At 34.9% G+C, this 26,713-nt stretch overlaps 3 protein-coding genes and 1 pseudogene across 8 annotated transcripts; 3 read left to right on the top strand and 1 right to left on the bottom strand.

Moving 5' to 3' along the window:
• Nucleotides 1-1,332: 1,332 nt before the first annotated feature.
• On the bottom strand, nucleotides 1,333-6,864 carry LOC132063923 (acetyl-coenzyme A carboxylase carboxyl transferase subunit alpha, chloroplastic-like). 3 transcript variants are annotated; one of them, XM_059456690.1, is made up of 11 exons: nucleotides 6,683-6,864; nucleotides 5,490-5,935; nucleotides 5,187-5,261; nucleotides 4,775-4,882; nucleotides 4,526-4,686; nucleotides 4,074-4,188; nucleotides 3,828-3,982; nucleotides 3,475-3,526; nucleotides 3,337-3,405; nucleotides 3,065-3,142; nucleotides 1,333-2,707 (listed from the first exon to the last, which is right to left on the bottom strand). In XM_059456690.1, exons 2-11 carry the CDS (start codon nucleotides 5,844-5,846, stop codon nucleotides 1,694-1,696), a joined length of 2,184 nt encoding a protein of 727 aa, XP_059312673.1. In that variant the 5' UTR covers nucleotides 5,847-5,935; nucleotides 6,683-6,864; the 3' UTR covers nucleotides 1,333-1,693. The 3 variants fall into 3 exon arrangements, with proteins under 3 accessions (XP_059312673.1, XP_059312674.1, XP_059312675.1); XM_059456691.1 differs by lacking the exon at nucleotides 6,683-6,864 and adding an exon at nucleotides 6,506-6,635; XM_059456692.1 differs by lacking the exon at nucleotides 6,683-6,864 and having other exon boundaries at nucleotides 5,382-5,519.
• Nucleotides 6,865-7,461: 597 nt separating this feature from the next.
• On the top strand, nucleotides 7,462-14,773 carry LOC132063922 (uncharacterized). Of its 3 annotated transcripts, none has more exons than XM_059456687.1 (14): nucleotides 7,462-7,610; nucleotides 8,330-8,389; nucleotides 8,479-8,680; nucleotides 9,082-9,156; nucleotides 9,275-9,376; nucleotides 9,499-9,527; nucleotides 9,747-9,860; nucleotides 10,948-11,062; nucleotides 11,394-11,584; nucleotides 11,691-11,804; nucleotides 12,409-12,530; nucleotides 12,620-12,847; nucleotides 13,633-13,672; nucleotides 13,961-14,773. In XM_059456687.1, the coding sequence occupies exons 1-14, from the start codon at nucleotides 7,566-7,568 to the stop codon at nucleotides 14,534-14,536; spliced, it is 2,013 nt and encodes a 670-aa protein (XP_059312670.1). In that variant the 5' UTR covers nucleotides 7,462-7,565; the 3' UTR covers nucleotides 14,537-14,773. The 3 variants fall into 3 exon arrangements, with proteins under 3 accessions (XP_059312670.1, XP_059312672.1, XP_059312671.1); XM_059456688.1 differs by having other exon boundaries at nucleotides 7,463-7,610; nucleotides 12,409-12,489; nucleotides 12,615-12,847; XM_059456689.1 differs by lacking the exon at nucleotides 9,747-9,860.
• A 3,735-nt stretch (nucleotides 14,774-18,508) lies between these two features.
• LOC132062609 (LIM domain-containing protein PLIM2b-like) lies at nucleotides 18,509-21,116 on the top strand. 2 transcript variants are annotated; one of them, XM_059455146.1, is made up of 5 exons: nucleotides 18,509-18,871; nucleotides 19,527-19,629; nucleotides 19,731-19,756; nucleotides 19,941-20,030; nucleotides 20,591-21,116. In XM_059455146.1, exons 1-5 carry the CDS (start codon nucleotides 18,737-18,739, stop codon nucleotides 20,882-20,884), a joined length of 648 nt encoding a protein of 215 aa, XP_059311129.1. In that variant the 5' UTR covers nucleotides 18,509-18,736; the 3' UTR covers nucleotides 20,885-21,116. The 2 variants fall into 2 exon arrangements, with proteins under 2 accessions (XP_059311129.1, XP_059311128.1); XM_059455145.1 differs by having other exon boundaries at nucleotides 18,510-18,871; nucleotides 19,728-19,756.
• Nucleotides 21,117-21,943: 827 nt separating this feature from the next.
• On the top strand, nucleotides 21,944-23,112 carry LOC132062034 (U4/U6 small nuclear ribonucleoprotein Prp31 homolog; annotated as a pseudogene).
• The last annotated feature ends 3,601 nt before the right edge of the window (nucleotides 23,113-26,713 follow it).

Below are 26,713 nucleotides of genomic sequence, written 5' to 3'. Positions count from 1 at the left end.
GTAAAATTTACATACTTGAAAACTAAACGAAAGTATTACAAATCAATATACCTAATGATTCCAAATATTTTTAAAAAGTTTGAGAAAATTATAGTCAAAGAAAAGATAGTTTGACTCCCTAAATAGTAAGACCTTGACATAAATTGGAATGGATGGAGTATGAATGTAAGATGTAATATGAACTCACATTTATAGGTTTAGTATTTGCAGTTTCTACTCTCTTTTTTATTTATTTTTGGTCTTTGATACAATTTTTTGTATTGCGATTTTGAGAATTAACGACTTGATGCTTTGATTAAATTTTTTCTTACAGTTTTCGAAAAATCTAACGGTTAGAGTTTGTTAAATGGTTGATGAATACCAAAAATGTTAAACTTTTGAGAGACTTAGCAAACTAGATCTGCATAGGAATTTATTAATTAGATCACCTTAAACCTACCCAAACATAAAGAACAATTTTTGTCATTTTCTGAAAGGAGCTCTATATGGAATTCTCACAAAAATCTTATGGGACAAAGTAAGGAGTAACTATTTAACAAATTAAACTTTCCAAAACTCAGTTTAGTGCCCAAATAGTTTGGAATATATGTCCAAATGGCCAGACTTAGAAAAGGTTAATGATTTTGTTGTTTGATGGTACCATCTATATATATTTGGATGTAAAATAGTTTTTGAACTCTTTGCAACTGATGCTATTGAGTGTCAATAATGTGACACATTTGAAAAGCTAAAAATGCATGGTGCATTATGTCGAAAGCAAATCTTGATTTTACTGAATTTGAGGAATCTATGTGTTCATATAACTATACTTGTGATTTTGCAGCTGCTTTATATTCCAAGTCCACTAACTATTCCCCAAGATGGCATGGTACTTGTTATTGATGTAGGTCTACATAAAGAATTTTAATAGGCAAGCATTGGTGTTGCAAGCTTTGGATAGCACTAGTAGGTTGCTTCATGCCCATGCACTTGTACAATTTGTTGGGTAAGGTCGCGACTATTGAAGCCATTGCAATTAGGAAAGCACCTAGACAGAAAGTTTATAGTGGGTAGACGAAAGTTAAGATATTCTTTGACGTTAATACATGAAGTATTTATACCAAAAAAAATGTAGTAGTCACGTCGTAAGATATTCTTTTAATGATGGTAACACTTGAGAGCTTGTGTACATCTCGACTATTTCATCAGATACTTGTTATCTCCCACCAACATATGTATTGGGTAACTTACATCATCAATATCTTTTAGTCATGAAGTGAAAAACGTATGTGGAAATAACTTGATGACAATCTCCTCAGATTGTTCTTGGTCTAAAATTTCAATCTCAAAGAAGAATAAAACGGAAAATAAATAGGAAAAAAATGGGCATACATATTATGCTGCTAACCAGCTTTACATCTGTAATCCATATGTTACAAGTATAAAATCAGACAAGTGCAAATCTCCAATACTTACAACAATATCTCATGAGGGCCAAAAAAAAAAAAAACCTCTTCCAAACCAAAATCAAGTACTGCTGTCCAAGCACAAGGAGTAATTATGTAATCCATATGTTACGAGTATAAAATCATACAAGTGCAAATCTCCAATACTTACAACAATATCTCATGAGGGCCAAAAAAAAAAAAAAAAAAACCTCTTCCAAACCAAAATCAAGTACTGCTGTCCAAGCACAAGGAGTAATTACTATGAGCTAGTTTGACCATCTTCCATTTTCTGCACCAGCTGTACTTTCCACATCATCTTTGTTGAGTGATGCCAGTTTCTCTCTCAAACTTTCGACTTTTTCCTTCACTGGGGTGACACTGAGGGCAGCAGCAATCCCCTCCCTGATCTCAGTTTCCAGTTCTGTTACCTTTTCTGAGCTGCGGTCCTTCGCAATCTCCACCTTCAGCTCTTCAATCTTCTCACTAAGACCTGATCTAGTCACTGCTCTTTGAATCTCCTCCTTCATCTCATCATTTACCTTAGCCACCTCCTCTCCCAATTCTGGAGGAGCAGCAACATTCATCCTTTTGCGCATGCCGACTATTTCTAGGTTGGCTGACCTTAGAACATCCTCCAGCTCTTTCTTAGCTTTTTCTACTTCCTCCGCTAGATTTGTATCCAAAGAATCCCCATTCTTTAGCTTTTCTGAAGCTTTCTTTAAACCGTCTATCTTGGCTTTTACAGTTGTTGGAATTTTCTGATTAACTTCAGTTTTAAGTTTATCACTCTTTTTCTTCAGCTCGATGAGCCTGCTAGCCATGTTCACCGTGTGAAGCTTTTGCTTTAAACCAAGATACGCCCCAGGTTGTGATAACTTCTGCTTAAATTCTTGCATAATCTTATCGGCTTTCTCCTGCAAGGACTTGTTAAGTGGTTGATCTGGTATAGGAGCTCTTTGCAACTCTAATTTAAGAGATTTAATCTTATCCTCCAAGCCCATAGCTATGAATGCTTTAGTTAACTCAGTGTCTAGATCTTCTTGGAGCTTCTCAAGGACTTGGCTAGTAACGGGATCAGATGGTCCCTTAGCTTCTAGAATCTTCTTCCTAAGATTTGCAAGCTCTGATTCCAAATCAGCAGGCTGTGTGTTAGCCTCGGATGGCTTCATGTTGCGCTTCCTTTCAGGTTCAACCTGAATGCCTTCTTGGAAACCTCCAATATAACGAAATTTAAGCATCCGTTGGTGAAGTAATTGTTCAGAATTCATCCTTCCAAGTTCCTGTATCAAGAGGCCATACCACCATAGTGAAAATTCAAATTCAAACATGTCAAATACAGAAATGTTGGAATTTACTTATTTCAATCAACTACCCCTCAATCCTAACCAAGTGGAATGGCCTAAAATGTTAAAATCCGTCATTGGATAGAGTTAGCAAGCACCCATTGGATCAATACATTGTAATCCTATCCCATCTCATCTCACAGGAGTAGAATTCTAACACCTACCCCTAGTCCATCTGTGCTACAATGTGGAAATGCGTTTGGTAATTCGCTGATATTTTCATTTAAGTCAATAGTTACTCTTTTTCTCTAAGCAAAAAAGTAGCCTTTTGTTTCCACAGACAGCAGGTATTACCGCCATGGCTTCGAGAATAGCGTGTTTAATCTGCTGAGATGCCCAGAAAGGATCAGCATGTGCACCACCGAGAGGTTCCTGCAAAAGATGACAAATAAAGCCAGCATTTATAGTAAGGATGCGATTCATATATATTAACTGGGAATTGTAAAAAATAAGCAAACTTTAATTGTTTGACAATACCAACCCTTCACCACGGATTCCAAATATTTTCCTGTCTAAAACCCAAATTAAGTAGAGGTGAAAAGTATATAGATGGGAAGAGTTCTTACAGGAATAATTGCATCCGCTATCCTGAGCCTGTAATGTTCCTGAGCTGTGATCCTCAGTTTCTCAGCTGCCTATTCAATCAGAATTTTAGTAATGATAACCATTTTTTTCACAAACTTCAACCACAATTTCTCATATACCTTTGGAGCTGCTTTTGAAGATTTCCATAATATTGCAGCACAAGCTTCAGGACTGATTTAGAGAAGCATAGACTTTGTAAAGATATACCAAAGACCGAGAGATATTCAAGGAAACAATGCAAGAAGTGTAAAAGCAATAATTACAAAATCAATGCCTCAACACATGTAAGCTGACACAGCATGTTTTAGTTTGCTCTTGATACAGTAAGTTGACAGTTCATATCTTGGTTATATTTCTGTGGGCACAAAATTATTTTTGAACTTGAACTTGTCTTATCTTCAAATTGTCACATGGGACATGGCATATAAGCACCTGAATAGGTTTATGGAAAATATAAATGAACTGAATTTACCTAGCAACATAAAATGCTGAGTTTTCCAACATTAACATCTTGTTTGCACATCCAATGGCAAGAGCACCGCCTGAACCACCTTCACCGGTTACAACTGTTATGATTGGAACTTTCAGCCCAAACATTGCCCTTAAATTGTGGGCTATTGCCTCACCCTACATGAAAATATTGAAGGTGATATAGATTCTACATGACCAAACGTAATCTAAAAACGCAATATTTGAAAGTCAAGGTTAAGACTCACACCTGACCTAGCTCTTCAGATCTTAAATCAGCAAAAGCCCCAGGAGTGTCTACAAATGTAACAATAGGGAAGCCATGATGATCAGCATATTTCATCATTCTCAAAGCCTTTCTATAGCTGCAAGGCGGAGATTTAGCAGTGACTAATCCATCTTTTTACAAAGCTAACTTTGAGGTATCAAATTAAAAGATATTTGCGTTTAAACAACTGAATGATGCATAGACTCTCCAAAACCCTGAATAACCAGAGCAATAGTAAAATTAAATTGGAAACATGCTGAAAGGCTAATGAGCAAACAACTTCAGCCATGCTTGTTGATAGATTAATGAAAAAAAGACTTCAATTTAACCTGTTATTGAACACAGAACAGATTACTTGGAATGCTTAATGATAGTAATTACAATCACATTACTTAAACGTAATACTGCTATTGAGGAGAATTCTTGAAGCATACCCATGAGGGGTTGGCATTGCAAAGTTCCGCATGATGTTTTCTTTTGTATTTCTACCTTTCTGATGGCCAATGAAGAGGTAACTTCTACCTTCAATGCTCCCAATGCCAGTCACCATGGCTGGATCATCATACCCAGCCCGATCTCCATGGAGCTCTACCCACTTCATGCACAACATAGGAATAAGATTTATCGAGTTGTCAGGAAAGCTGCTAATAACAATAACGAAAAGCAAAAATCACAAGATATACCTTTTCTGTCATATTTAGTATATGATCTAGAACAGTTGGTCTATTAGGGTGTCGAGCAATTTGGAGTCGTTGGAAGGGTGTCAAATGAGTGTACAAATCCTTCAGGGCCTGAAAGTATGGCATATCACATGTGTACCAAATAGAACACAAAAGTGTTGGTCAAATAATTATATTTGCACAGGTATCACCATTATAAGCTAATGTCCTTTGCATGATGAACATACAATATGTTACTTTTTAACGAAAACCTCAGAAGCAAAAAGTAGACAGTTTCACATAAATTAGTAACACAAGGAAAATGAATTTTAACAAACTGTTGCCCTCTTTAAAATCAGATTAGTTCAAAACTAACTTAAATTTTGATAACAGACATATACAACCAGCTATCTATTGTAAGAGTCAAGTGAATTACCTGCTGATACTTGGCTTCCAAAGCATTAATCTGATCAGTGAAATCCAATCCAGTGTCTTCAGCCATTCTACGTACCTGAATAAGAAATGAGTTGAATAGAGCATTAGTTCTCTGATTCTGGCAACTACTGTAAATAGCATGAGATTCTACATTTCCGGTGCCATAATCGTGAAGTAGCCAAATTTCACCACATACTTGGTTCATTTCAGCAATACATTAATGCCATGGCATAAGATAAGTGTGGATCATTGTCATTATGAAATGTAATTGCTTATAACCAAGCATCGATTGTAAGCAAGTCACCTCAATTAGCTGTTTCTCTAAATCAATCAATGGCTTTTCAAAGGCAAGTGTGACTGGTTTCGGTTTCTCATCAAGAGGTTTAAAGTAGGAAAGATACTTTAAGGGTGTCTTAGTGTTTGGATCAATATCGCCAGGCCACGGGTAATCATGCTTCTTCCACTTTTTTATTTCAGCACCGATGCGAAATTTCTTTCTCGTCCTCACTTTAGGACCTCCCAAATCCTTCAAATTCAGGCCGTACGACCTTTTGGTAAGAAACCCGCTCCCAAGAGACAAGTGCGGCACAAATTCAGAACTGAGGTCCTCTGAATTTCTCCCTTTTCCACAAATCCCAACTGCTAGAGATAAGGTGGCCATCTACTCTTTGAATGTGCCAAACTGCAAAATCGATCTTACAAGCCTGATATCTGCATTTCCCACGCGAACAAACAAAATTAAGAGTGAACCTGCAAAAAGGAGAAATTAACATCAATTACTTGTTCCACTATGCTTGATAGTAGGAGGCAGGGGCTGAACTAGCTTGAAGGAAGGGATTCAATTGAATCCCCTTGATGAAAAATTATACTATGCAAATAGGGCAAAAACTAGTTTCTTTTGGGTGATATATAAGCTGTTGAATTCCCATGAAAAATGAAAAGTTCTAGCGAAGTGGCAAAGAGGATTCAAAATTTGTTTTAGGTCATAGGGTTCAGATCTAATTTTAATCCTCTTGTATAAATTCCTGGCTCTACTGAGAAGATAATAAATAGTCAAAAAGATTTTTTTCATTCAGAATAAACATGTGAGTTCCATCAGTCACCCAATTTCCTGACATTTCAAGAATTAAGACTTGAAACTTGACTGAGACAAAAACTTCATCTTTATAATTAGACATCACAAATAAATAACAATGCTAAAGAGCCCACATGCATTAGCTAGCAACAAAAGCCAATACAGAGCTCAATCACATCCATTTTCTAAAAGCATCAATTCTTGGTTTAAAAGAATTCTAAGCTAATTAAAGGAGAATTTTTTACGTTTGGGTAGACAAATTAAGCATGCAGAAACGCATTACAAGACACAAAAAAGATTTGGACTTGTAGGACAACTGTAATCTTAGTAATATGCTCAACCAATCATCTTAAGTTTGACAAAATATATTCCTAGAAAAAGGAAAAAGAGATTGCTTTAATATCAGAGCAGAAAGCAAATACCATGTAGACCATAAATATGGAGCTGAAAATTCTAGGGTTCTCCTTTCTTTATCAGTTAGTATATATATGGCTTTGTTGTTCAAGAACATGAACCAACGACTGAGATTGAGTATATATGTATCAGCTATATACAAACAAAGTTTTATTTTTCTGTAGATGATAATGGAGTAATATAGTTATTTGGAAAAGCCATGGAGGTCCCCGCCAAAACATGCCATGTCCAATTGTCCAAAGCCTTTGAATAGTAAGTTTCGCTTTTTTGAGGGGACAAATGCTTGAGTTGAGCTGACTCTTAACAGAATTCCTAGTGCTTATCCAAAGTGTTCCACGTCCTTTTTACCCACGCACGAAAAATGAAGATATGAATAAAAAGTAGGAATTTTTTTGGAGCCCTCAATTTTCACTCGATAATGCTAATCTCTTTGGTGGCACAATATTATATTTACTATATTCATTTTAATTTTTGTAACCATTAATATGTGTAATAAACGCTTTTGTTTAATATCTAAATAAGTCTACTACTGTAGTTGTTTTCAGCTAGTCGCACTTTTTAAGGTCCATATATTTATGTACATATAACGAGAAAATAGGTCATGTCTACCGAAAATAATATTATCATAAATATTCAAATCATATAAACAAATAATGTCAATGAAATTTCAGTTGTGAAATTTAAAATTCCGTAATAATTTTTTTATTTTTATTTTTGTAATAAGGGCTGCAAAGGGGTTATTAGTACAGTTGTTAAACTGGCCCTACGGACTTTAGGATATGCATTTCCACGTCTGACTATTAAACCACGTAAGCAACAGCACCCATCAGCAACCAAATTCTCTTTTAACTATCTAACAAGAAGCGAAAAGGATCACCAAATAACTGCTCTATGGAAGATAGTTCTACCAACTCTGCATCTTCTTCAATCTCAACTGTAATTTCAAGATTCTCTTATCTTTTTTTCTATTGAATTCTTCATTTATGCACCACTGTGTTGCTAAGAAAGTGTTCTTTTTTTTTTCTCTCTTTCTTTTCTGCTCTTTTTCGTCCTATTTCTAAGTTCTTTCTGATGAATTAATAAATTGTTTAGATGATAATTGATAAGGGTCATGCCCAAGTGGTTGTTTAAAATTGATCTAGATGATTTCCAGAAAAGAAGTGATTACAGTCATCCCAAAAAGATTGTCTATATTTAGAAATAATTTAACTGTATGAGATGATTTATAGCCACACAAATATCTAAAGCTTATTTTGGACCACACATTTTAAAAGTCTTCGTTTGTTTCTTAAACTCCTTATCAAGTTAAATTAAATAATCTTTTTGGGACAGAGGGAGTACTATTTTTACAACTTCTTGCTTTTAATATATGAAGTGAATAACAAAGCAAAAGAGATCAGCATTAATGTTAAGCAGAAAAAAATTATTGAAGGATTAAAAGGGTAGGTTGTCAGAGTTTGAGTTGATTCAAAGTTGCCTATTTCATGTGGTTGTATATAATGGGAATGCTGAATTTTTACATTAAGAATTTAAAATAATTGGAGTTCAATTATCAGATTTGCACCTTTAAAGCACACTTTTTTCTCTATCTTTAGAGCTAAATTTTTGTGTAAGATTCGTTTTATGTGTGTTGTTCATGGTGTTGTAATTATCAGGTTTCAATGGAAGAACTAGGTGGTGACACACCTGATATTTATGATTGCGTAATCAGACTGGTTAGTTTTTTACTACCACTACACATACAATGGTAATAAAAAGAGGGAAAAGGAAGTAACCACATGTTTAATAATTCATGAAATTGCAGAGGTTGAATCCTCAAAGGCGAAAGGAAAAGGTTTACATAGGTTGTGGTGCTGGGTTTGGAGGTGATCGACCGATAGCAGCTTTAAAACTACTTCAAAGGGTGAAAAAGTTGGATTATTTAGTGCTGGAATGCCTAGCAGAACGCACCCTCGCTGAGCGCTATCAGGCCATGAAATCTGGTGGCAAGGGCTATGATCCCCGTAGTATGTTTTTCTTATTAAATACTCCATTGTCCCAATTTATTTGAAGGTGTTTGGAGTACGAGGGTCAAAACACTTAATTTTGACCATTAACTCGGGTATAGATTCTTCAAATATTTAAATTTATTTTACGTAAAATTGCACAAAAAGTACTACAAGTCAACATAGCTAGTGATTCAAAAAAAATTTAAGAAGTTTGAGAAAACTATAGTCAAAGGAAAAATCGTTTGACCCCCAAAGTAGTAACACCTTCACATAAATTGGGACTCAGGGAGTAGTTACTTTTGTTTCATTACAAATAGGCATTTCAAGTTCCTTTATCCGGTCCATCTAGTTGTCAGTATGTCAGAAATATGATAGTTTGCTTGTTTTGGTGATAACTGATAACTACCAGTGTCTTACAGTCTCAGAGTGGATGCAACTGCTCTTACCTTTGGCTGTGGAGAATGGAGTTTGCATTATTACAAACATGGGTGCGAGTATGTGATATGCCTAGATTTCCCTCTATCTTTCTTGCTTCTTTTTGTTTTGAATAGAAATTGCTTTTCTCTTCTCCCAAAAAAATAAATAATTTCTCTTTGGCAATATGGGGAATAGATGATCCATTTGGCGCTCGGGATGAAGTTTTACGACTTGCAAGCGGACTGGGCATTTCGATAACTGTTAGTCTGGTTCATCAAGTTGCTGTTGTCAGATCAGGTACAGTTCAAAATGAAATAAGCTGATGTATTTACTGGCTTTGTAATGCCTTCCATTTTCTCATTCTTCCTCTCAGCTGAAAAACCATATCCTACTCATGAATTCTTTTGGGGTACATTCAGATTTGGAGGAGCACCTTAGACATGTTGATGTAAGATTTGATAACATACAGTATTTTCAATGGTACATGTCAGCATCATTTGTTCAATCAAGTACAAAAATTGTTCTGTGCAGGTCTTATTTCTTGTTTTTTGATGCTTCTAAGTGGGTTCATATGTTAAGAATCTTAATAGAGTGATCATTTCATCGTCGTTCTACAGATCCTAGGTTATATAAGTATTACGATTATAGTGGCATCCTTTTTCTGCAGGATGTTAGTGTGTATCTGGGAGCAGCTCCTATTGTTGAATGTCTTCATAAATTCAGACCAAATGTCATTATTACTTCTCGAGTTGCTGATGCTTCCTTATTCTTAGCCCCAATGGTACGGCAGTAGATTCCTTTTTTTCATTTCTAATACCCCTGGCATTGCCATTTATCTTTTCACTTGATAAAGTGCTTGGTCACCTGCTTGTACCAAATATAATCCTTTTACGGAATAATTTAGAGTCACTTCCTTTCTGAGAGTAACAACTGATGAAAAACCACTCACGTTTCCACATCTTAAGCAACCGGAAATTGCTATTATCTAAAGCTACTGAGATTTTTTTGAGAAAGTTAAATTCATGTACAGCAAAGATAGCTTTCCTTTTTCATTATCTTTCGGCTCGTCAAAGTATATCTATCATTATGATGAAAGCATAAATGGAAACAGAAACTTAGACACCTGCAGTTTTGCACTGGTGTTACAAGGAAGGGGCATTCTTCATCTTTATATGAAATTAGCTGCCCCCGGAGTTATAAGGTGGAAACTACCTTCTTACCTTATCCAAAAAAAAAAGGTGGAAACTACCTTCTTGTTACCACTTACTGGTTGAAATGATTCAAACCCATCTTGTAACATGCAAGTGAATGAAGCAGAAGCCTTGTGAGGTCTTCAATTTGCGTTCAAGGGGGCATGTTTCTGAGTCTTGAGCTTCTCTACATGCGTATTCCTGCTGCTGATCTTATACTGTAATAGACTGGAATAGGTTGGAACGATTTTTTCTTTTGTGGAAGACAATCAGAGTTAAAAGACCAGGCAGAAAGGATGCCTTCTTCTGATATTTTAATCAATTAGTGAATCTTGACACTCCAACTAAAATTTGAGTTCATTTCACCTGTGTTTGTGTTGAGGCTGGAGATGAAAAATAAGAAGCTTGCTGCAGCTAAATGTGGCGTGTGTGCAAAATTTTCAACTGAGTAGATTAAGAATTAGGTGAAAGACTCTCCTTCTAGAGGCTGCCATGGATTATTTTGAATCTGAAGGCAACTGGATTAACTTTGTAGTTACGTCACTATTTATGGGCTAGTTCCTAGAGTAGTCTCTCCAGTTCCAACTCTATTTTGGCAAAATTATGCTGATATAATAATATTGAAATTAGTTACAACTTTCCTTAGAGAAAATATCTGAAGGTTACTATTATGATCAGGTATATGAGCTAGGTTGGAATTGGGATGACTTGCAACTACTTGCCCAAGGTTCACTGGCTGGCCACCTGCTAGAATGTGGTTGTCAACTTACTGGAGGATACTACATGCATCCAGGTGAACCTCTCATCCGCAATATCATGCGATATTTTAGGGATGTGCACCTTTTTAGGAGGGAGTATGATGTGTGTATATTGTGGTGGATTCTTGAGGTTGGAGGGCTTGCCTTCCACTTGCTCCTATAATCATGCACTTTGAAAACTTTATTTTTCTCTATGTATCTTGATGATTCTCAATAATACCCATTAAACCGTGTTCTTGAAAAAAATTCAATTCCGCTTTATTTAGTATTTAGCTTGCTTCCCTTATAGTTCTGAGTTTTTGACGCTGACACCGTTTCTATATGTTACTTCACCTGTAACTCGTTGACTGTACTTTCTCATTGTAGGAGATAAATACCGTAATATATCTCTGCAAGATCTCCTAGATTTGTCTCTTCCTTTTGCGGAAGTCAGCTTTGACGGGCAAGTATGCGTAGCAAAGGCAGAAAGCAGTGGTGGGGTTTTGAATCCCAGCACGTGTGCCGAGCAGCTTCTGTATGAAGTGGGGGATCCCAGTAGCTACATAACCCCAGATGTGGTAAATGTTTTGCAAGTTTTACTGACTAGTTAATTTGTCAGGGAAAGAATGTGAAGAGCTTAAATCAGGGAAGATGCGTTAGGACCTTGTCTTTTCCTTGGCACAGGTTGTAGATTTTCAAGATGTTTCATTTCAGACATTATCAAGCAGTAAAGTCCTCTGTGCTGGGGCAAAGCCATCTGCATCAGCTCCTAATAAACTGTTGCTGCTGGCCTCTAAGGTAATATCTTTGTTCATGTAGAGAGGAAGTGGAGGGATTTCTATCTTTCTGTTATCATGTGGTCCCAAGAGCAAAATTTGCTTAAATAACTTAATTCTTTTTGTAAACTTAACACCCCGTTGCACTTGCCTTCTCCCACTCGTCAAAATTTTGTTTTGATTCTGGGTTGTCATAATCTTAAGAGACCAAAGATACAGTTGTATCCAGTTTTTTTAATGCCATCTGCTGCTTTGCCCTTAATCTGATGAACCAAAACAAGATAAAAGCTATTGAATCCCATGCATCATCAAAATCAAACAATGCCCTCACCAACACTTCCATTCATAATTATTGGATTTTGGTACCCTCCTAATGTAATGTTATTGTTACTTTGCTAACCATCTTTTAGACCATATGACCTTTTAATGGATGTAGTTCCCTAAGAGAGTAGCACCACTGTAATCTCATTTGGCTAGTTCACGAAATTTGTACTTTTAAGATCACTATCTGCTCTTAGTATCATTTTCCTTCAGCAAGTGTCCTCTGTAGGCAATGTTTTACTTTATTTAGCTGGATTGGTGGATGTTTCTGTTTTGTTCTAACTTGGTGACTGCCTCATTTACAGGACAAGGGGTGGAAAGGCTGGGGAGAGATATCCTATGGTGGATATCAGTGTGTTAAACGTGCTAAAGCTGCTGAGTTTTTGGTAAACAAGTCTTTGCTTCTCCGCCCTGGACTGCTATTAGGGTTTTCCTTAAATTTATTCTTGGCTCCTGGAATGCTAGATTAAGAAGTGCAGTCAATTTTAGTTTTCTAATTGCTTTTTTTCAGGTAAGATCATGGATGGAAGAAGTATACCCTGGCATAAACAAACATATAGTTTCCTATATCATTGGACTGGATAGCCTGAAAGCTGCCAGCATAGATGAAGATTTGCCAAGGGACAGTCATGATATTAGATTACGAATGGATGGTTTATTTGATAATAAGGAACAAGCAATCCACTTCACGAAAGAGTTCATAGCATTATATACAAATGGACCTGCTGGTGGTGGCGGTATCAGGTCTTAATCATCTCATTTATTGTGTCATAAAACTTCAGAAAATTGTTGAAATTAAAACTGCTATGAGTAATTTTCCAGGTGACTCAATATAGTTTCTGTTATATTCATTATTTAATAGTTAAGTAGTTGAAAGTATTTCTTAGTTTTAGCTAGCTAGCAAATTAGGAAATGTTTTCCCAATATATACCTATTGTATAGATTGTTGTTACGTAGTGAATTTTCTTTTGTGAAGAATCCATCTCGTCTAGGTAAAGGGACTTCATGGTATGATACGCTTTAAATGTAATGAGGAATTTGAACTGCACTGTTGTTTTCAATGTGGAAGTTGTAATATCAAGCCCATGTCATTTACTGGATAGTTTCTTCACTCAAACACTTAATTTTGATTCTATGCCTCGATGCAGCCTCAATCTGGGTAAATTGAACCATTACCTACATAATGTGTGTGGTTGAATGTTTGCCATGTTTACTGTCTTTGTTTTTCTCGGTCACAATGATCAAAGGCTTGAAATATCCCTTACTTATTACAGGATCACATGTTATTGCCTGATATGAATATGTGTCTCAAACTCTCAGTACATCCCCCTCTCAGTTTATCTCTTGCTAGACTTAATACCCCTTCTGGAGTATGTCATCACATATATTACCATGACACGTACCTTGTCTTCTTTTTAATATGGATAGGTGTCTCAATCTTCCTGCCTCAATTCATTTTATACTTCCATATGGTAAAAACTTGTTTCTATGACATGTATTAATGCTCTACTTCTTTTGTTTTATGGCAGCACTGGACACAAAAAAGAGATCATTCTTGAGAAAGCATTGGTATATCTCTCCGTCTCTCTCTCGTTTATGTGTATGTGTGTGTGTGTTTCTATGCATGGCGCGGACATAATGTTCTCTCTTTACTGATACTCTGTGTTATGATTTGTGTACTTTGCTATTAGTTAATGTATAAGTTTTTCTCCCATAGCTGTTGACCAAAACAATCAAAAGTTCTCTCTTAATGTGAGGTGGTTCCTACCTTGTGCTATTGAACTTTGAAGGGTTGCTTCATGCTATATTTCTAATTAATGTATAGAATAAGTTAAAGAGTTCTCTATTATCTTTCAGGTAAAACGTAAAGATGTTCAGTGGCATATTACAGCAACAAGAAACAAAATAACGCAATCAGATGATCTGGCTAGCCCTAAAAACATAATACAGACCAGTTCTTTCCATGAGTCACTTTTGCAATCACTTCCAGCGGAAACTATTCTGAATCACGAAGAAGGTGCACCTCAAATTCAGCTCTCCCCTGCTCCACATGACAGGAAGATTCCTCTCTATGATTTTGCACATAGCAGAGCTGGTGATAAAGGGGATGATATAAACTTTTCCATTATCCCATATTTTCCTCCAGATATTGAAAGGCTAAAGAAGATTGTAACTCAAGAATGGGTAAAGAAAGTTGTCTCAAGTCTTCTTAATCCCTCTCCATTTCCCACTTCTGATGATATTGAAAGAAGAGAGAAATGGGTCAGTGAACATGTTGAGGTGGAGATTTATGAAGTCAGAGGGATCCATTCTTTGAATATTGTAGTTCGTAATATCCTAGATGGAGGTGTCAACTGCTCAAGAAGAATCGATAGGCATGGAAAGACTTTATCCGATCTCATATTGTGCCAGAAAATGTTATTGCCTCTGTAATTGAACATATGGCAAGACTCGAAAAGGCATGCAGACTCCATTTTCTTTATCCTCACCCTAGCTAGAAGTTGGAGTATATTAGACTCTGAAGACTTGGTTAATAATTAAATTTGTTCTAGTGCCAATACATGTTCATAAACAAGTTGTCTGAACTCTTATTTTGAGATACGATTCCTGTTACTGAGTTTTTTACTCTTTGTGAAAGCAATGAAATAGTAATGCGCTCTTGTTGAAGTAGTTTTCATCTAGCAACAAATGTCAGGTACAGAATCAGAATTTGTTAGTGCACAGCATGCATGGTAGGTACAAGGTTACAAAGTAGTTCTACGGTTGATCTGCAATCCATCAAAAGCATATTCATACTCTTAAATAATTGTCGAAATCAGTGAGCATTACATCAAATCACGTCGCATAAGCAGCTATGCAAATTAACGTGGAGCTTTTCTGAGCTTCTAAGCTATTTCTGGCAGCTTGAACTAATATTACAGGTTGATCAGTTTTAAGCAGATGGGAGTTTTGCTTGTCCAGGTACATGACAAGAAAAGAAGTACTCTTGTTTTCTATGAAACCAAGGTACATATTTCTATTCAAGTTAGCATCCATCCTACTATTTCCACTCTTCTGTACATGCCTTTCAGTTGTACTCAGAACACATAACTGTGAATGATATATGCTTAGTAAAGTAGGTGGAATTTCAACTATTGATAGCACTTTTTACATAGACAAAATGATATTAAGCTGAAATCATAGCTCTAGGAGCTTTGAATCCAGCAGGAAGACAAGTAATGAAGTAAACTGTGACCTTATGCTTGAGCCTTCGAAATAATAAAGCTCTTTCTCCTTTCCAATGGAAAACTGCTATAAATATTTTCTTCATGAAAGTCTGCTCTTCACTTCTTGGCCTTACTGTTGCAGTCTCTTCTTTGTTTTCTCCATCTTCCACTGAATCTCCCCAGTGAAGTGGATAGCTCCTCAAGAACACTCTTCTATTATTGTAATCTTCGTTCCGGAAACTTCTTGATCCTGCTCCATTTTCCTTTGAAATTGTAGCATCCATGAGCCAAGATGTTATTGAATATTGTGCAGGCTCTGCTTCTTATAATAGTTAAGAGGACATTAAGAATGTGCTTATGTCTATGGGAAAGAGGGAAACGACAAAATAACACATAGAAAAATGAGGCTAGGGGGAATAATATAATCACCAGGTTTGGTGTTTTTAGTTGTTCCTTGTCTTTTCAAGAGTTGTTATTTGTACTAGAGCATTAAAGCTGTATCTTTTCTTTATTTTGAAAAATATTAAATCTATTGTACACTCCACTATGGCCCATGTTCGAGGTTTTTCTATGCTATTATTTCTAACTTTTTGTTCCTGTCATATATGCCACAAAATATAGAAAGGCATTTTATTTTTATTTTATAGTATAATTATATATTATTAGACGGAGATTAGCTAAAATGGAGCAACAACCAACATGACTGTGAGAGTTCGTATAGCTGACTCTAACTTGCTTCGAATTGAGACATAGTAATCGTTGTTTTGTGTCCCTGCCCCTCCATAAACTTCAAAGCAAATACTTAGGTAATGAAACTATCAGTAGGAATATGCTTCTAGATTTTCACTTCATTTCCTACAAATTCTATGAAGGGGCATTTACCTTTGTTGTTAAGTTTGAATGAGTTGTTTACTTTATACGCATGCACATAAACAAATGTGCACACACAAAAACATGTGTAAAAGTGTGGAGTTTGCTCTCCAACTGTTCCTCGGAATTCATACAGCAGCTTTGTCCAAACAAATTTCTTTTTGACCAAAATTTCATTTTCTTTTGACTCACTTTTACCATTATTTTAATGGGAAGGAGAAGATTAACCCTATTACATCTCAAATTTTGGAACAAGAATTCATACTTGTCAACTACCGAAATAGAGTCGAGAAATTTCTATTTCTGGTCTGATATCAAATTCTTGAAGAATGAGAAAATCAAAAAACAATCAGGAAAAGGACATCAAATGCAATGGAAATAGTGTAAATGTCTGGTTGTCAAACGGTAAACAGTTACTCTTCCGTCCTAAAGAGAATAACATATTTAAAATTTGGAAAGTCGGTGTTTTTGCAGTGAGTTCTAATATTAACTCGAAAAAAATACTCTAGGAATTATTTTTTCGTCATTTTAAATATGTACATATTTTATTTAAAAGTGTTCGCATTCAGACTGAAAAGTAGATTTTTGACTCTGATACTATTGATTGTGCCATTCTTTTATGGACAGGTGGAGTATTATGGATCGAACCCAGAAAAGTACAGTCACAAAAAAAAATGTAATTAAATAAATTCTATGAAATGAAGCAGTTTGCCATGAACGGCAGTGGTTAATTCATGTCAATGATGTCTTCATCAGAACCGTCAAGGCACGTTGAAAACAACTACCTAAGCATTTTACCAAGACAAGACATATATACCTGTCAGTTTACTGATATAATCCCCACTAATTAATTATTAATTACAATGATTATTCTGCTGTGTGCCTTATCTGTAATTTTAATAATTGAGAATGCTGTATCATTGGTTGTTATACCAATTCTTTCTACTTTTTCTTGTTGGTCTGCAGAGGTATTGGTAGTTGTACCAATTGTTTTTCCTTTGCTTCTCTATAGCATTTACTGAAGGGAAAATAAAAGAGAAATTTAGCTTAAGAAACTCTTTTTTTTTTTTTTTTTTCACTCGATGAATTCAAAGCGTTGCATTGCTAAGGTTAGAAATTTCTTAGGATTTAGATGTAAGGCTGCCTCGACTACTTCACAATAAAGGTTAATTTAATTTGTTCTATTAAGCGATATTTTCTTCTTTAATTTTGGTCGATATAAAGTATTCAAGATTACTCTTTCGATCTCAAACTCATTCCATGGATAAACTTTAGCAGCGAGAAGTGACTAAAAAAGAAAAAAAAAATTGTTAAACTATGTTCATGGTTTGTGAAACACGGAGGGGAATAATTAGAAAGGAATAAAAAGAGGGAAGCAGGTTATATTTTCTCTTGAACCCTCAAAATTCTCTTACACATTTTTGTTCATCGTATTATCACTCCCCGGCTTGCATTTTATTTTCCTCTCACGTACTCTGATGACTTGGCCAAAAACATAAACATTCCACACCAAGAAGAAGCAAGTCGAAAATTTCTTATAGATTAGGCCAACCATATAGGGGTTATACAATCGATCATACAACTTTTTTTAAAGTGAGTCCTCCATGCATTTGCGGGGGTAATTACGGGATGTTCTAAAAGCTCATAGACATTCACAATTGTAGGTGTAGTTTCTGACAAGTGCAATTGCATTCACAATAGTCTTGTTCGTACTATGATCACAAAAGAAAATAGTGACTAGTAAGTGCAATCGTCATATAAAACTACGCTGGACTTATTGAATTACAGAATCCGTTTGTGTTTACTCACCTTAATTGGTGCATGTGATTAAGTTTTATAAGCATTCTGTTTCATCCTTCTTTTCTTGTTCACACCGCAACAAGGCAAAATTTTAATAGTTACTTATTTCTTATTATGTACATTTGAACAAATATTTTTAAAGCGATAAACTTTTTTAACTTTCTCCTTTGTTCAAGCCAAAAAAGAAAAAGAAAAAAGGTTTCTCCTATGCTAAAGTCTAATGAACATCAAGCAAAAAGCTAGCAGTAGCAAAAAAAATAATATTATAAGTACAAGATAAACTTTTAAAAAAGAAGATAAAGACAATCTTGTGAATATCAATAAGTTTAACTAAACTACCTTGAAATAATACAATCTTGTGACGGGAAAGAGTCAAAGAAGAGCCTAATTTCACTGAAATCCAAGATAATGACATCCACCGTATTTGAGAGGCAAAGAAATTAATTTAGAGCTCCTATTATTTGGATCTCCCAATCACGTGTCATTGAATTATCGGTGTAATAGTAGATTTGTAGTAATTATTTTCCACATGAAAAAGTAAGCCAAATTTCTCTATTACAAGCTGAGACAGAGAGGGTTTGTTTAATCTCAATAACAAAGCAGGTTAGAATATAAGAGGGCAGAAGAGCTTTGTTGAATAAATTCTTTTTTCTCTGCCATATTTCTAACTCTGAATAGTTATTGAGATTGAAGATTTTCAGGCTTCTGTGTATATAATAATAATTACAAAAAAAAGTACATAAAAAAGATAACAATAATGGCATTCACAGGAACATTGGATAAATGCTCAGCTTGTGATAAAACTGTTTATTTTGTTGATTTGTTGTCTGCGGATGGTGTTACTTATCATAAATCCTGCTTCAAATGCAGCCACTGCAAAGGCACTCTTGTGGTATGTATACATTTTCTTTTCATAGTTACATTTCTTTTTCTATCTTTTTGTTGGGCGTGCGGACAAAACCTCATATTATTAGCTGGAAAAAAAAAAGTTACATATAAGGTGTATGGACACCCTTTTAATGATATGAAACTTTTTGGAAAAAATTATTCGTACTTGAGCCAAAACAAACAATATATCACACAATATTAGAAGTATCTTCAAGTTATTTTTAGCTCGACATTTTTCCCCTTTTCTTGTTCCTTGTCTTTTACTTTTCGAAGCAATCAATCAATTATGCCTCAATTCCAAATTGTTATAGTTCTTTGTATAAATTATCTACACACATTCAGAAAAACTATAGTACTAATACTAGTTTTATGCTAGCCGATAATCTATCGTAACCTTTCTTCTTTATCTAGGCTTTCAGGTTCTTATTTTATGGGTTTTTTTTTAAGATATACATAGAAGGCACATAATCTTAAATGTGTGTTATGTTATATTGTGGCCTTAAGAGAGATCAAGTTGTTAAAGAAATCAAATTGCCAGCCAATTAATTATTGAGAATTTATAAAACATTATAAGTATCTCCATGTGTTTCTTATTTCTGTTACTTACATTTATTTATGACATAGATTTGATAATTTGGAATGTGTTTTTTCATTTGCAGATGAGCAACTACTCTTCCATGGATGGAATCCTCTATTGCAAGACTCATTTCGAAACTGACTTTTTTAAGGAATCTGGAAATTTTAGCAAGAATTTTCAGAATCGTAAGCCATCTTTCGTAAATTAATTTAGTACATTTTTGCTAAGCCTCTTTTATCTTAATTTCTACTAATTATCTACATTGTTCTAATTAACATTTTAGCAGCAAAGTCTGAGAGGCAAAATTCACTGGTAAGCTCTGTTTGTATCCGACAACTTCACATTTAAAAAAAATATATGTTTTTCTTTTCTTTACATTTAAAAAAAATATATGTTTTTCTTTTCTTTTCTTTTTCCTTAAAAGAATAAAACAGTTATAAATTTGTTTCTAAACTTTTTGAGCCAACAATTAAATTTGCTTATGTATTTTGTGCAGACAAGGGCTCCAAGCAAACTCTCTGCTATGTTCTCTGGAACCCAAGACAAATGTGCTGCTTGCGACAAAACTGTTTACCCACTTGAAAAGGTATGCAACCATTATTTTTTCTTAAATAAAAAGGTTTATGATATTAGAGAATGAATCAATTACTCAACTATTCTCAATTCAATCATAATTAGACTATTCTTTTACTAACTGTCAACTTATCATAAGTCATAACCCTTTTTATTAATTGGACTGGATATATATGATTTGCTTACATAGACAGAGTTTATGGTATAATTAATGAAATGAATTTAAGTTAGATTCACTTGATAGTACAGAATTTTTTTGCAATATCAATACAATTTAACTGATTATAGCATGTAAACTGTGGAATTAATTAGTAATTGATACTTGCGTTTAAGATAGATTGCCTACATATATCCTGGTGGAGTGTGACCCTTTCTGAACTCTCCGTACTGAACAAGGAATTCTTCGTGCAGGCAGTTGCCCTTTCTACAACATGTTATTACTCTAATTAATTATTGTATTCGATTTGTTATGAAGCATTATATGTTATAGTTCTACTTAACCGAATGTTATTAAAAACTTATACACTATCAATGTACAAAACGTAAACTCTAACGAGCTCAAAATTAAAACAGGTGACAATGGAAGGGGAATCATTCCACAAGTCATGCTTCAAGTGTGCACATGGAGGGTGTCCACTTACTCATGCAACATATGCATCCCTTGATGGAAACCTCTATTGCAAGCACCATTTTGCTCAGCTCTTTATGGAGAAAGGCAACTATCAACATGTCCTCAAAGCTGCTAATAATAAGAAAAACAGTGCTGCAGTGACACCTGTAAATGATGACACTGAAGATAGTGCTGTTGAAAATGCAGCAGAAGAAGAGAATAATAAGGAGCCTGAAAGTGCAGAGGAACCACAATAACAATCATAATATAAAAAGTGCCCTCTCTCCCCTAATTATACATTTAATTAAATTTTATCCCTTGGATCAATTGATCCTTCTATCTATTTTGATCCCTAAAATGTTAATAAGTTTTCCCATATGTTTATATATATCCAAGGCAACCCTCATATGTAATTAATTTTTATTGTCTGGATTTAATATTCCTTTGTTAATATATACTATATACATTTTGTGCCATGTTGTTTCAAAGTATTCACATTATATTGGTTTTTAAGTTTTTGTGAAATTATATGTATTTGCAATCGATCCATAGAATTATTCCATTATTTTCTTCACTATTAGTATCCTCGCTTATGATTTGTCATCCTTCTTTATCAATATATGAAGGTGGAGAAAAAAGAAAAGACAACTTTCCAACAACTTTTGATGAGGGATCTTAGTATAGCTCAGTTGGTTGGTTAATCGAACTTTTACCTTGTTCGTGAGAGTTTGATTCTCACCTTGCAATCCCCTTCCCGTTCCCATTCTACTACCCCTACCCCCTATCTAATTAAAAAAATAAAATAATCAACTGTCGATCCTTAGTACTGATTTTGCTCTATTTTTTTTATTTCTTTCACCACTGATGTTTTTTATGTAACCAAATTTATATACCTTTATAGTTGTGTCAACTTAAAAAATAAATTTACTTAAAAGATGATTTTGAAAAGAATTGAATTTGAATTTTTTTTCTAGTTAGATAATTCAAAAACTCAGCTACTAGTTCTTAATATTAAACTAATTCGCTTTTCGTGGATTTAAAATTCTTAATATTAGGTCATCTCAAATTTTAAATATTTATTCAATAAGAATTTATTGTCAAAAGGTTAATATTATACTTTAGGATGGTTGTATTTGTAAAGTGTTAGTATGAGTGACTTTTGCAAGCAATTTTCTCTCTTTTTATTTATTTATTTTTTATATTATTAAATAAATTTTTTAGTTATTTAATTAGTTCTAATTGTTGATCATAATTTTTAAATATTACACAAATAAACGATTAAAAAATACAGTTTAAGTTGGAAAGGTGTTCATATAATGGAAATGCAATATGGTACACATATATTACTTTATTTCAGTTTTAGTAAAATAAACAGCGTATTATGCAATTATATACTATTGTCAAATTTTAAAGTCCGTGGATATTTTCATAAATAATTTGTCGCCGATGTTCAACTTCCACGTATTAAGCATACTACAAGCCGGAAACCTTTCCCTTTTTTTGTTTGAGTTAAGAATATGAATGTGTTTTTATAGTACTCCTAATAAATCCTAATTTACAAAGGAGCTTTTCCGTTTTCCATTTACACTAGGAAAGGATAATCACACAATTATTTCCTCTCTATATATACACACACATATAGGTTTGCAGAGCAGTACCATACAAGGATTCTTTCTTCAAAACCTAATATCTCTAAATTCCATCCCGAAACGTCAATTAAGGGCAACTCGTTTCGTGCTTAATGATGATCCTCTGGATAATGTTTCCAAGCTGCAAAAATCACAACGTTACATTAACATAATGCAGCAAGTTGAAAATTCCCTATATGAGTCTAAATTAGGATGTGTTATTGATGATCCAGAGCAGTTGATAATAAACTGTCATGCCTTATCAATTGACATTGAGAATGAGATTGTTTTAATCCACAATTTCATAAGCGATAAGTATGGATTGAAATCTTCTGAGTTAGAGCCAAATGATTATGCCCCGGCTGTTGAAAATATGGTGGACGACTTGGAAGGATTGCTACCCTCAGCTATCATCATCGTTTTCTCTTGCTGGCTACTTGGAAAGACAATAGAAGCATGTGATAGAGCCCATGCACTTTATTCAGCAAAGAAAAAGCTTCTTGATTTTATTGAGAGTCGAATGGGATATATTGTTCCCAATCTTTCTGCTGTTGCTGGGAGAGCAGTTGCTGCTAAACTTATCGCTAGTGCTGGTGGTCTTTCGTCCTTGGCAAACATGCTTTTTTCTGAAATCATTGATCTTGGTGCCAAAACAAAGATTAGTTCTGTCAAAGATTGGGGTGTAGGAGCTTATATTGAGCATACCTCCACCTCCTGCCTTTAAGCTTCGAGTTTGTGGAATAGTGGCACTCCAATTAAAGTCAGCGGCCCGTATCGACTCCACCAGAGGATGTCCCACTGGAAAATTTGGAACATCTAGTAGGGAAAGGCTCCGTAAAATGCCAAGACAAATGTAAATAATTTTACTTGACATACAATTGTTTGCAACAATAAGTGCTTATTGTATTTTCCTTTCTTTACTGCAGTGTCTTGCTAGAATTATATTGTGTGTCTCTGCTAGAGACCAATGATAAACTTCCAAGAATAAATTTAGCAACTTTTTTATTCTACATGTCAGCATGAATTAGAGTCTTATGCTCAGGCCAGCTTTAAAGAAGTAAAAGTCTCTATTTTTTAGTTTAACAAGCTTCGAAAGTCGATGGATAATGGCTCACCCCTCAGTAAAATCGTCTCTTAATTACTTTGTGATTCTTCTCCAATGTTAGCATCATTTTGGGACTCCACGATACAACCTTTGCCAATGTTCTGAAGTAAAATGAACATGTCTTTTCTTTAGCAAAAGCAAGGGGTGCACTCTTCTAAAAATGTTAGAACTTCCACACAGATCACAAAGACAAAACGACAGAAACACACTTGAAAGTAGTTGAAACAACAGTACGAAACCATGAAATGAAGGTTTGGGCTCCTCTCAATTTCCCTTCTTTCCATTACCTTAGATTAGTGACACATGGCATGGGATAGAATTAATTACTAAGATTTAATTGACTAAAATAAGGTCCTAACCATAGTTTATATAATTAATAACTTATTTATAAATATATTAAAATATTTTCTCTCTTCCTATTTTAATATTCCATCTTTTTTTTTTCAATCATGACAACTCTTTAATGGTGATATTTTCCAGAATATAGACAACTCTTTCAGAAATATACAATTACCAATTCAATATTGGCGTCTGTATTATGTGAATTAGTAAGCATCATAATTGAAAAAATGGAAAATATCACCAATTGAATAATGGTCTATTAGGGGAAAAAATTAAGTGGCAAAAAATAATCAGGTAAATTAGAAAAGATATTTTACTGGGTAGGAAAAGTGAAATAGGTAGAGAGAGAAAAATATTCTAATATATTAATGGATAAGTTATTAATTATGTAATTATAGTTAGGACTTTGTTTTAGTCAATTAAATCTTAGTCATTAATTCTAACCCATGATATGATCCTAGAGGGCATGATCGATGCTAATGGCTCAAGGGCATGGAAGAAGACGTTGGAGACACTTTTGGACCCACGTAAGAGGGCAAATGATGTTTGGAAGATAGCTTGGCATTGGAAGAGTTGCAAAGTGGCTGGATGCGCAAAATGGCTAAAAGTAAAACTATGGGGCTAAGATTGCAATTGGAGGTCATATTTACAAGTTATGAGGTTAGAATGGCAATTGATGGTCATAATTGCAAGTTATGAGACTTTGGATGCAATTGACGACCCATGTGGGTATTTTTGCAAAAGAGTCACTTTAGGGCCTTTTGATGTAATAGGCATTAGTATAAATAGTTGTTTTCATCCACTTGGAAGACTTAGCTTGCATATTAATGATAAACTCAAATTGAGAGATTTTAATATAGTTTGTTTGGTTATTGTTCAAGTGTGATTTCCAAGTTGTGAATTGAATTGCTTAACCATTGAATTCATCTAGATTGCTCATTTGTGGATTCAAATTGAGTCTTCTTCTTTGAATTCAAATTACTTAGGTTCTTTGGTTGAAATCTAATTAGGAGGATTTAGGTTTCGTATACCTAAGTTTGCCTATAGATTTCATTACCAATTGGGTCTAGTATCTATCCTTCTATCTTCTCATCCCTAATTTCCCATATCGTTTTTATTTCCTTTGATTTTGTCTAATTCTTAGAGTTTCCCTAGGTCAATTGTTATCATGTCATGTGTCTTTAATTTAAGGTAGAACTTGGGAAAATTGGAGAGAAGGGAAATGAAGAGGAGCCCAATCCTGAAATGATGACAATGAAGCAATACATAACCATGTAAAATATCTCTCTTTCCACGAGGGTTATTTTCCTAAAATATAATGACTTTAGTTATAGGGATTTCTTCAAGTTAGCCATATTTCGTTTCTAGATAATTGCATGTTCTGATCTTGTAGTTTATATATAGGACATTTTAAAATTTCCCTAATTAGTCTTTCTACTGTTGTTAACTTGCTATTGTCATTCCTTTTATAATTACTACTCCTCATTAGTGGGAAATGGAGGTGTCAAAATGGGCTAGCCAGCCCAACTCATCCAGCCCGAAAGGGCCAAAGAATTAAATGGGCTAGGACGGGCTAGCCCTTTTAGTTGAAGGGCCTGCAAAATGGTAGCCCAATCCAGTCCTAAGCGGGCCACGGGTTAGGACGGGCCAGCCCTTTAAGTTTTTTCGTCTTCCGAAATAACATTTTTTAAGTGATTTTTGGTATAATTTGAACATGAAACTTTTGCAATATGAAATGGAATCTTCTACCACCCATTCTTGCAAAAATTCATATCATAGAAGAAAAAATTCAAGAGCATAAATATAAATTATTATTTTTAATCAATAATTCCCAACCCTTGAGGCCGGCGGGCCAAGAGAGGCTGGGCTTTTGAGCCTCACTTCTATATGGGCCAAAGAAATCTTAGCCCAACCTTACTAAAATAAAGGGTTGGGTTGAACCGGCCTCGCAGGCCAAGCCCATATTTACAGCTCTAGTGAGGAATATCTGTAATTCTAAAAAAAATGTTTACAGAATAATGTCTCGTTTGTAATTCATAAGTTTTGTAGGACTGGGCCCTCATTGGTAAGGTCTTTATTTTAATGATTCAGAGTTTTCATGTCACGCCCCGAACCATGGCACAGGCGAAACACGACGACTGGTGCCATAATCGCATGTGACCGAGCGAACCACATGGTTTGTCGAATCATCATGAGGCATACATGAGCGGAAATACAGCATGAACGTGATGAGCTTTTATAAAACATGAGATGTCATAATAATTTAATGAAACACTTGTTTAAATCATAAATGCGGAAATACCATGAGTTGAGCCAAAGATGGCTAAACACCTTGCATGTCTAACATAACTAAACTGACTAGTCTATGAAACCTCTAATCATGAATCTTGACTGGAAAACGTACTTGCTGGGACAAGGCTCTCCAGCATACCTTTAAATGCATGACTAGTAAAATAAAGATAACCGACTAAACCCCGAATAAGATGGGCTCACCAATGAGCCGATACGAGCAAATCTACCGGGAGCGTACGTGGCGTCCGTAAATACGTACCCGCATCGTGAAATGCAGCCCCCGGGCAATAAAGGGGACGTCGCACATTGAATGTGCCGGTATGTAAAGCAACCGAATGAAATAACATGGGACATAAAGTAATAAAGATAAGAACGGGACGTGAAACCGAAACCCGGTTATGAGCATGAACATGAATACATATATAATATAAAGCATGAGTAAAAATATCATAAGTAGGGAGAGCAATAACTTATAACCGATACATGGTTGTTTTGCGTCCCGCCGGCGGAACACTCGGTCCTTGCCGGGGAACATGAGATTTAATAAAATATGAAAGGATCCGGTCATTATGAGAGATTGTCCTAAGCATGGGTGGAGCAATCCTCGTCCCTACGGTGGCTACGTAGTTTCGGTCATTTGAAGCCTTCTCGGTAATTAATGCAACTCCCAAAAACATGAACATGTAAATAAGTAAGGCACTGTCGCCCATGGTTTTCAT

Source organism: Lycium ferocissimum, chromosome 7, assembly GCF_029784015.1.
Source record: "Lycium ferocissimum isolate CSIRO_LF1 chromosome 7, AGI_CSIRO_Lferr_CH_V1, whole genome shotgun sequence".
Lineage (NCBI taxonomy): Eukaryota > Viridiplantae > Streptophyta > Magnoliopsida > Solanales > Solanaceae > Lycium > Lycium ferocissimum.
The sequence above is the reverse complement of the archived record's forward strand: the minus strand, read 5'-3'. Positions and strand labels throughout refer to the sequence as shown.

Bases quoted from the DNA above. Each gene is read 5' to 3' on its own strand.
- LOC132063923 (XM_059456690.1), bottom strand. From the start codon at position 5,846: ATGGCCACCTTATCTCTAGCAGTTGGGATTTGTGGAAAAGGGAGAAAT. The intron at 4,687-4,774 runs GTATATCTTGTG...TTGTGCATGAAG, and splicing joins TACTAAATATGACAGAAAAG to TGGGTAGAGCTCCATGGAGA. The intron at 4,189-4,525 runs GTATGCTTCAAG...TCCGCCTTGCAG, and splicing joins GCAATGCCAACCCCTCATGG to CTATAGAAAGGCTTTGAGAA.
- LOC132063922 (XM_059456687.1), top strand. From the start codon at position 7,566: ATGGAAGATAGTTCTACCAACTCTGCATCTTCTTCAATCTCAACT. The intron at 9,157-9,274 runs GTATGTGATATG...TATGGGGAATAG, and splicing joins TATTACAAACATGGGTGCGA to ATGATCCATTTGGCGCTCGG. The intron at 12,848-13,632 runs GTCTTAATCATC...GTTTTATGGCAG, and splicing joins GCTGGTGGTGGCGGTATCAG to CACTGGACACAAAAAAGAGA.
- LOC132062609 (XM_059455145.1), top strand. From the start codon at position 18,737: ATGGCATTCACAGGAACATTGGATAAATGCTCAGCTTGTGATAAAACT. The intron at 19,757-19,940 runs GTAAGCTCTGTT...TATTTTGTGCAG, and splicing joins CTGAGAGGCAAAATTCACTG to ACAAGGGCTCCAAGCAAACT. The intron at 20,031-20,590 runs GTATGCAACCAT...AAATTAAAACAG, and splicing joins CTGTTTACCCACTTGAAAAG to GTGACAATGGAAGGGGAATC.